Source organism: Aplidium turbinatum, chromosome 11, assembly GCF_918807975.1.
Source record: "Aplidium turbinatum chromosome 11, kaAplTurb1.1, whole genome shotgun sequence".
Lineage (NCBI taxonomy): Eukaryota > Metazoa > Chordata > Ascidiacea > Aplousobranchia > Polyclinidae > Aplidium > Aplidium turbinatum.
In genome coordinates, this window is record NC_137482.1 from 4,735,313 (window position 1) to 4,745,450 (window position 10,138).

Here is a 10,138-nt window from a genome sequence, read left to right on the forward strand (position 1 = left end):
CACTTAGCCTATTATCCACCTTTGATAGCTCATCTGAGTTGCCTTATATCAAATGCTGGGTACTTCTAGGAAAAACGTTCTTCTGTATTTACTTTTTTCTGAATATTAGCACATGAAATTGCTCTTCTTCTGAATATTAGCACATTATCTTCAAATACCTTATAGGCCTTGCATATCACATGTTAATCAGACACTTCACTCTGTCAACCTCGGTGACCGGGCCTGCGTCAGTGATTCAAAGCCTTTACAAGTATGCAAAACTGCCAGGATCAAGCTCTTCAAGAAGTTTTCCCAGTCCGAGGATAAAGATTCAATCAAATCATTCTTATCACAAGTGACCTGTTTATTCTTGCCACTAACCTAGGCTACCATTCCGAAAAGCTTTAATTAACTTGAATGCCTGCGTAAAATAATGAAAGCTTTGCCTTGGAATGAAATAATGTTGAATAAAAATAATTGAACACCTGATCCTCAAAACGCTTTACATTGTTTTGTTTACAAATTACAATCACTATGTTTTTACCTTGGCTCACAGAACAAGTGGAGTTGCCAGATAAATCATAAAAATGGTGAAAAACAATAATGTTACCAGATGACCAAATCTGAACGAAAATTAATAATTTCTGCAGTTTTGGTTTCATCCTCAGATTTCGTCTGCGTGGTACCGCACGGCAAAGTTCAAACAGTCAAAATTACGCGTGGTATGGTGGTATTATCGCGTTGTGACCATACTCTGTTGGCAGAATTTTTTTTTTAGAAATTGTTAACACTTTTAGCTTTCAATCCGAGTAAAGGTGTAGCTAAGAAATGATAGACTTGAATTTGCGTTTACTTACACTTGTGTTGTTTTATAAACTGGTGAGAAAGTTTATTTAAGTGAACCACATTCCCACATAAGTGCAGTGAAAGAATAGTCTACACAACACTATAGGTCTGCTTGACGATAGAGGGCCCAAAATTATTCTGGCCCCGGGGCCCACTAAGGGTTTAACACAGCACTGTTCACACATGATGTTAAATTGCATCGTCAGAACGAGTTACAAATCAATGCACAAGAACTAAAAATGTTTCAACTTAGTGTTGACAACCCGAGAGTTTAACAAGAGTGTAAGATGTTGTAAATTGTCTTTTAATTATAACGTTCAAACTACAGCATTGTCAAGTTTGTTCAACATTGCATAAGGTCTAGAACAGTGGTTCCCAAACTTTTTTACTCCGTGGCCTAAATTTTGATTCAAAAAAAGTTCGTGGCCCACCCAAAATATTTTATACACTTGTGTATGGGCGAGCACTATAGGCTCTAGCAATTTTCTAAGTGGCGACGCTGTGCCTGATTTGACTGGCCCGAGGATCGAAGCCCAGACCTCCAGCACAGATAGCGATGTTTCTTACCACTACGCTAATCGGCCAAGTTCTACCACCTAATTACTGTACTATATGACATGTAACACAAAAACAAACAAAATGGCTTTTTGCAATTTATTTTTTAATGGGAAGGGTGCTGGTGCTCTTGCGCTTTAGCAACAAGCTTAGAAATTCTTGGCTCAGTTGTCGAAAGAGCACAGCGAATGTCATGTTCAACTTCAAGGCGGTTGCGTTGCTTGGACTTCATACATACTAGCGCTGAAAAGGCAGATTCACATAACCATGTAGAAGTGAAAGGCAATAACTGTTTAAGTACAGTTTTGCTTATTTCTGGATATGATGATGCCATGCTTAGCCAGAATTCCGTGAGTGGCAAAGTTTCGAATAGATCTCGGCAACTGGAGTCGTTTTTCAATTCAATCAATTGGTCTTGCAATTCATCTTCCACATTTTCAGGGGAAAGTCGAAACGGATTTCTTGCAAGTGATAGGTCATCAGCACTAACTTCAGGAAAATATGACTTGAATTCGCTTTCCAGCTCTTTCAGATGTTGAACAATATTGGTCTTTAGTTCATCGTTTAACTCGTAAATATCAGACAGGTTGTTAAACATGGCAAAATTGCCGTTTTGAGCTTTTCGTCTCCAGTTTGCCAATTTTTCAACAAACGCATTGATCAAGTCCATGTTCTGAATAATGTTTTTTTCTTTTCCTTGCATTTTCAGGTTAAGGGTGTTTAAAGAATGAAAAATATCTACCAAGTATGCCAAACAAGCAATAAATTTTGCATTGGTAAAGTGAAATGCTAACTCAGGTTTTACATTAGTTAAATAGATTTCCAACTCATCGCGGAGCTCAAACACTCTGCATAAAACGTTCCCTTTAGAGAGCCACCGAACTTTTGTGTAAAACAAAAGGTTTTTATGATCAGATTCCATGTCTTCACAAAGTTTTCTGAATAGACGAATGTGCAAAGCGCTGCTCTTCACAAAATTTACTATTTTAATAGTAACGTTAAGCACATCTTGGAGACCACTTGGTAAAGTTTTAGAAGCCAGAGCTTCCCGGTGAATGAAGCAATGAGTAAACATAACGCCAGTAGCCTTTCTTTGCACAAGTGCCTTAAATCCACTTTTGGAACCAAGCATCGCAGGTGCACCGTCAGTGCACACGCCACACAGATTGTCCCAGGATATTCCGTTTTCATTAAAAAAATGGTTGACTTTTTCCATTACATCTGATGCTTTTGTGCTGGTGTCCAAAGCACAGCAGAAGAGTAATTCTTCCTTTACAGAGGTGTCAACTGCATGGCGAACTAAAACCATAAGTTGAGAAACTGAAGATACATCGACAGACTCATCCAGCTGGATGGCGAATAGACCAAAAGCAGATTTATTTAATTCAGTTATTAGCCTACTTGTTCCTTAATGTCTTCTGACATTGCTGAAATTCGTCTCTTTACTGTGTTATTGGATAAAGAAATAGCTTTGAGACTTCTCATGTTTATCACCCAGGACAATTCTCGTCATGGCCAGTGCAGACGGTTTAACAACAGTTTCAGCGATATTATGAGCTTTTTTCTGCTTAGCTATAATTTGGCTAACAACGAAAGATGCTTCTGTAAGGTTCTGATCAGTTTGTTGAAAGTTTCCAGTTTTGTAAAGTCGTTGACGTTTACAGCTAGATTCTAGTCGTTTAAAATACTCAATGCTTTTATTTTTCAACTCAGGATGATTTTTTTCCAGGTGATTTCTCAATTTACTCGGTCTCAATGACTCATTGCTTAAGACGCGGTAACATACTACGCACTGTCCCTTTTCGACTCCATGATCATTTAACGAAGTAAATCCAAATTTAACGTAACTATCATCATACTTTCTTTTGTTTGCCATTGAATAATTTAGTATTTAGTAATTTAGTTTAGCATGTCTCGATTTGCAAATTTTTATTCAATCTCTTCTTCGCTCTGCACCTCACACCTATCAGTCCACGACATAAAGAACGCTTGTTTTTAAGTACGATTTCTGGCACATGCAAGCTTAAAAACTCATTGTTACGTAACAATTCCTCCCCGTGGCAGACAGTTTTAAGAATGGCATTTAAAATTTTTCGGTAAAAAATCTAGAAATTGTTAACAATACAGGAACAGTATAAGTTCAATTACAAATAACTCTGTGGCTCACTGAAACCGTCTTCATGGCCCACTAGTGGGCCATGGCCCACAGTTTGGGAACCACTGGTCTAGAAAAAGCAAAAAATTACAGCTTACATAAAAGGAATATAATGTAGGCTACGTTTACATTACTCGACGGCATAGACGAGCGGTGAGAGCATTGGTACGGCACTCGAAAGGGCGCCTGTTCGACACCGCTCAAGAGCATGTAGCTGTGTCTTTGGCAGGACACTGAAAGGAAGGCCTGAAAGTGGACACGAAGATTGGCTTTCTTACTTTCCCGTCGACTTAATCTAAACCTTCAATTACCGGGAGAAAGCCTAGGTACGACAAAAAATGATTTCCTTTCTGAACACTGCCGACTTTAGCTAGGCATGTAGGCTGTTGTAGTTGACATTATTTATGTTGATTCCCTGTAGTAGGCCTACATATCCAGCGTCGCTGAAACATAACCACCAGCGTTTCTGGTATAGGCGTTGGAGTTGATTACCTTTGTACTTTACGTTGCAACCAATTACCGTTCCGTACCACGTTGCATACCTTGTGTTTCTTTGTTAGTAGCCTATATATTGCGTTCAGGGCCGAATTTCAAACTAGACTGGAAAGGCTGAAGCCTAAGGCCTCAAAATTTAAGATGTACCACGTATATTTAAAAATATTTAATCATATATTTGTAGAAACTTTCACCTGGTTATAATGTGAGTCTTTGAGGAAATTATCTGTTAATTTTTCACAAACTGTTATTTTTGCACACCTCTTGTCCTCTATACTAGTTGGAAAAATTCGCAGATTGTAGCCAGGGCCGTGTTAATAGCTCTCCGAGTCTCCGTACCAACCGGCTGGGGAGTGCCTATTCATTTTGGTCTATTTAATGTGTTTTGACTGCTTAAAAAAAATAAATCTGCTACAGAAGATCGATAATTAATAGCTGAAATCATGCAAGGCCGCATTTACTGCTTGCCAAACCCCGGCTAGGGGCCCACCTCCGTATAGGAGCTCACGCATATTTAGTTCTTGCAGTGTTTTTTGACGTGTAATTTTACATTTAGTCTAACATTTACTATGTAATTTTTTTCCAGATTTGCAAAATTCTCTTGTTCGCTTTGCTCACTCAACCACCGACAAAAACGTAACAAAATAATGTAATATTTCAAAGTAAACACTGCTCACTATAGGGTGGTTCCGAAAATTTTATTTTAGTAATTTGTTAAGATCACCTTACCTTTTTTTATTGTTTAAAATATGCTACTGCGTAAAATTTTGGAAACATTGAAGAGTGTTTAGAGGTGCCACACAACCATTCAAGTTTTCACCTAAAACACGATGTAAACAATGTAGCTCATTAACTGTTAGGGTGGGCTAAAATGCACTTTTATTTCAATTAAAAAAATGTTTTAAAAAGCTGCCACATGGACCTAGAAATAATTTCTCAAATTTTCTTGGGAGGGAGGGGGTGGATCTTTTCAACGGCCGTGCCACCCAGCTCAAAAGGTCGAATTGCCATATCTGGAAAACTACTTAAGCTAGAAGGGTCAAACAAAGCTCTAAAGAAGCAAAAACACAAAGTTTTTATCTGTTCTAAAAGATCTTATTTGCACTACAAACTAAATTATTTAAAAAAACGATTTTTATGCGGAATCGAAGGGTCTAAATCACACAAATTTTAAAGTTCTATCAGTTCTGCTGACAGTGAATTGTATTAATTTGCGTTTTAGCCGTCTGTGACTGTCACAGGTCAAAGGTTATTCATTCTACACTATAAGTAAAATCGCAAAAGGTTCAACATGTGACGGCCAGGCAACTTGATGGAGGTACCGGTATTTTACTTTTTTCCTATTCTCAACCAAACTTTTTGTTTTTTATTGACGATTTTAGTGCAGGTCAAAACTGCGCTCACAAAATTTGTTTGGGAAAACTCCGCTAGATCCCCCTATGAGTGCTTCATTATCGCCAACTCATTGCCGGGCTCACTGACATGTGCAATAATACTTATTTCCGCCCCGAAATTTTGTGCTGGCTAAGCCCCTGGCTCTGTCTTCTGGTAACATTTCTAAAACCAGAGAAAGTTTTAAACTTTGGTGTTTGTGTGCGGTAGGCTACGGCGTAAAGCGTGCATGTCATGCCTTTCCTAGCAAATGTCATACTTCAAATGTTTTGCAAACATCTTTTTACAAAAAAGATGAACATGTTAATTTGTCATGTAGTGAATTATTTAGTAATAAATTTTCAAGAGTAAAATTAATTATTTTATTTAAAAATGAAAAATATGTTTCACGTGCATGTTCCATTTTCTTGTTCTACTGTACTGGATTAGCGCTCTCTGAGAGTGAGATCAAAAGTAGATAAAAGATAGCCTAATAATCTATCGTCCGTGTAGCAAAAAAGAATATCGCATCCGAGCAACAGTCGCGTTTGGTTCAACACAAACTGAAAATAGAATTAAGCCCATTTCAGTTTAAGAAACGTCATCAAACGGAAACTTTTGCTGATCTCCCCGTTAGCTCAGTGATTAAACGCCTGACTTTCTACACCAGGGTTGTCCAAACTTTATGGGACGCGGGACGCATTCGGCAAGGAAATTAGATCGCGGTCCGCAGTTGACATTTTTCCTCTTATACACTGTCTCACCGTACCAGATGTAAAGTAAAACACGTACATGTGTAAATGAATCTTTATATTTATCATAAAAACATATTGGGGAATAGATTAAATAAGCTAAGATGTGAATACTACGAATAAGAGAGTTTTGGAAATTTTAAGCAACGTCAGTAGACCAGGAAACCTTAAAAATAACTGACAAGTATGAATAAGAATAAACCATAAATTTATTCGTAAAAAATATTTAAGGAAGTAGGGGAAGGTTTGGTTAGTTGAGCGGTAGGCACTTTAACATTACCCACTGGTCGAAGAGGTACGCAATCATGCGTGACATGTTCATTCGCGATTCAGCTGATTTCAGTCGTGTGACTCGTGACGTGTATTCTAATCGAAAAATTTTGATACAAAGAAATTTAACTGACTGCTTCACCACAACCACCGTTACCTAATGGTTAGGGCAGAGGAGTATAGTAATTTCGATTTCGTGGGTTCGATTCCCACCCTCTGCTAATACTATTTTTTCTTCTGCAACTGAACTGAGTGCAAGAAGGATCTTAATGGTAGCCACTTTAACAAGTCGAAATTGTGACTAAAACACAAATATTGATTGAACATGTCACGCATGATTGCGTACCTCTTCGACCAGTGGGTAATGTTAAAGTGCCTACCTAGTTGAGCCGGGTAACGGTTGATCCATCCGGTTTTATCGCAACGTCGTGCATGATTAGTCAACCGTTTCATAACGAAATTATGGAAAAACTTGAAGTCCATCAGCACATGTAGTTTTAGGGATTTTCTACTAGCAGAAAAATTGTGAAGCAGTTAAATGTAAAATGGTAGGTTAAAGTAGTTTTGAGAAAAATAAGAAATGTGCTATTTTTTCCTACGATGTTTCATCATTGTCTTAATGGAAATACTGGGATAGGTGAGGGTAACTTACTCTTTGTTTTAGTAGTTCTCGTTGCTTGATTAGCCAGTTGGTTCTTGGCAATTTTTCATGAATTTTGAAAATGGCGGCGATGTTAACAGTTGAGCCACTTGCAATGTTCACGGTTGAGCCATGCCTTTATCATAAGGAATGTAGTTTATGAGCCGATGGTCCTTACGTACTGCCCTAATTTTGTTGTACCGTACTGTAATTGATGCGTATAACTGGTGTCTTAGCCGGGGGCGGTCCACTGCCCCCCTTAAACTTCCATAAGAGTAGTTTTTTCTGTAATGCGCCAGTTTGAGGGTAATTTTTTTAGCACTCCCCCCTTATATTTTTCTCGATAGCAACACCACTGGTGGCTAATGTTCGTTTTCTTCACAAACCTCGCGAAATCGTTTCAGAAAGGTAAAAGCACCTTCGTGCAAAGTTTCCTATTCAATGATTCTCAGTGTTTTCAGAAATATAAATTTCTGTTCGTTCAGTGTTCACTGTTCTTTCATTTTAAGACACTAGACACAATACACAGTTTAAACTTTTTTTGATTGTTTATTTGCAAGATGTTCAACAGAAGAGTTTATTGTGTTTGATGCAGATTGAGCTCTGTTTTGGGATATCTTTTGGAAGTGAAATAATGGTGGATCAACCGGTGGCTCAACCGTGAAATTTAGGGTATCATTTGAGCCGGCTAAATTTTAATTTTAAAATGCCGATAAATGATATAAATCGGGGTCAGTCGCAAACACAAACATGTTCACAAGAACCGCATAAGACTGAAATTTATCATGATGGATTCGGATTTTTGGTAAAGTTTGTCGTTGAATTTTTATTGCAGAAAAATCGATTTCTGGCTCAACTAACTAGACCTTCCCCTACGTAAAACGGTACAGTTTACTTAAAATTCAGTGAGATGGGTGTGCCTGCATTTTGGAAGCCAGCTCCTTTGTGTCAATGTCAACTGAGGTTAAGGCTAAACGAAGGCAGGCTTCGAGAGATGTTTGTTTAAGTAGATTCCTCTCTTTGGATTTAATCGACTTCATTGCGGAAAATGCTGCTTCACAAAGGTAGGTACTGCCAAACATTGACAGCAAGTGCAATCCAAAACGGCGTAAATTAAGATAATGCTCTTCAGAAAGAAGAGGCCAAAATTGAGTGATTGGCAGTGTAGCTTTGCTTAATAAAAACTGGTCACTTTGCAAGTCACACAATTCAAGCTGCAAATCGGCTTCTGATATAGTTATAGTCAGCGGAGCATTGAATACATTGAAGTTTTTTGGATTTAGCCATCAAAAGTGATACATCATAAGAAGCAATGGTTGTAGAAGACGAAGGCTTCACTAATTGAAACATGTTTTCTTGACGCTTACGCAGGTTTGATTTGAGATCATTGAGTAGGGCTCTCCGCGCCTCACCAGTGTATTTATCATAGCCAGTGACATGAAGAGTGCTGTAGTGTCGTTGTACATTGTACTCTTTCATAACAGATATCATTTCATTACAAATTAAACATAAAACTTATATGCGGATTTTTATAAATTTACCATTTTAAGGTTGTTTTTCTAGGGTCGGCTTATAAGCGAGGATATACGGTAATTTTTAAAAGTTTTCTAGAAGAGGCGGCGGGCCGCATTGAAGGAGGTCGCGGGCCGCATGCGGCCCGCGGGCCAGGCTTTGGACAACCCTGTTCTACACGAAGACACTTCACAAGCAGCGCTGGTTCGGTTGCCGGGGTGTGCGCTTGAGCATTATGCATTTCAAGACTGTTCTCCATTCAGCAACACTTAGCGGATGGAATAATTCACAGACAACAAACGAAACGGCACTCGGTAAACGACCCTGCTTCAGTGATTACAAGCCTTTGCAAGTAGTGCGACTGCTACACTACCAGGAATAACTTATCAGAGGCATTGTAGTCTATGTGCAAGAATAAAGTTTAAACCAAGCAACCATCTTATTTTACAAACTTTGTCGCGTTTCTTCATAGACAGGGATATTAGACAGTTTATGACGGAGTCCGAAGATCTTCTGGCCCTTTTCATCTTCCTTCACCAAATCTGCCTTCCATCCCATTCCTCGCCTTCAATTAATTTCAAAAATGTTTAAATGTCCTCTTTTTTTATATTTTGAAACAATTAACTTACAACACAATGCACACTTTTGCAGCTTGGAAAATATCTATCACTTGTAAAGTAGAACCTGAAAATGTTAAAATCAATTCTTTGGACTTTTCCATTACAGACTATTGTTACGTACACCTCCTACACATAGCACAGAGTAGGCCTAATGTGCATTGTCCAGTAATGTAGCCTAACTATAATGTCCACTGCCAAGTAGTTTGTATTGGCAGAACAGAAATGAATCAGTTCGGTTTGTTTTTATCTTTGACCATTATAATGAAAAACAATATAGGCCTATGCCCCTGGCCTATGCCAACCTTAGCAGAGGCCTAGAAAAAGAGAGAAGCGACAAAACGCGGACGTTATAAAGTGAAAGTAAATATCCCCCGAAAAAAATCCACCCTGAAAAATACTCAACCTGATAAACATCGCTCTGGTAAATTTCCTGCTCCCTGGTAAAAAAATTGAAAATATTTAATGGGAAAAATATTTACCAGGGTAAACTTTTTCCGAGTAGGCTTCTTTTTTTTTACCGATTTGGCTACCAGCGCTGGCAAAAAAATGATTGATTTTGAGAATCTTTATCCTCGGACTGAGATAGCTTCCCAAGGTTAAGGCTTTTGGAAACTTTGCATGCTTGTAGAATGTAGATACTTTAAACCACTGGCGCAGACCCTGTCCTACTAAAAGTTTGAATCAAAAGACGGCCCAATGAAGAAAAAAGAAATATTTTACCCACAGACGTAGCAATGGGGGTGAGCTTGGGAGGCCATCTCTCCCCAGAATTTTCCTTTGCTGCCAAAAAAAATGTTTTTAAGACATTGATCACATTTTCCTCCCAATAGTTGCTTTTGTTTCCCTGAAATTTTTTTACTACATCACTGATTTTACCAAAGAAAACTTATGCAGTAGAAGGCGCACTGTGAAAGAGTGCTTCTGATATGACACCGAGTAACCT

At 38.4% G+C, this 10,138-nt stretch overlaps 1 protein-coding gene across 1 annotated transcript; it reads right to left on the reverse strand.

The window, feature by feature from the left end:
• Nucleotides 1-1,486: 1,486 nt before the first annotated feature.
• Nucleotides 1,487-2,689, reverse strand: LOC145779742 (SCAN domain-containing protein 3-like). The gene has a single exon (XM_082591381.1). It carries the CDS (start codon nucleotides 2,687-2,689, stop codon nucleotides 1,487-1,489), a length of 1,203 nt encoding a protein of 400 aa, XP_082447507.1.
• Nucleotides 2,690-10,138: the final 7,449 nt, after the last annotated feature.

Excerpts from the sequence above, each read along its gene's own strand:
- LOC145779742 (XM_082591381.1), bottom strand. The coding sequence starts at position 2,689 with ATGGTTTTAGTTCGCCATGCAGTTGACACCTCTGTAAAGGAAGAATTA.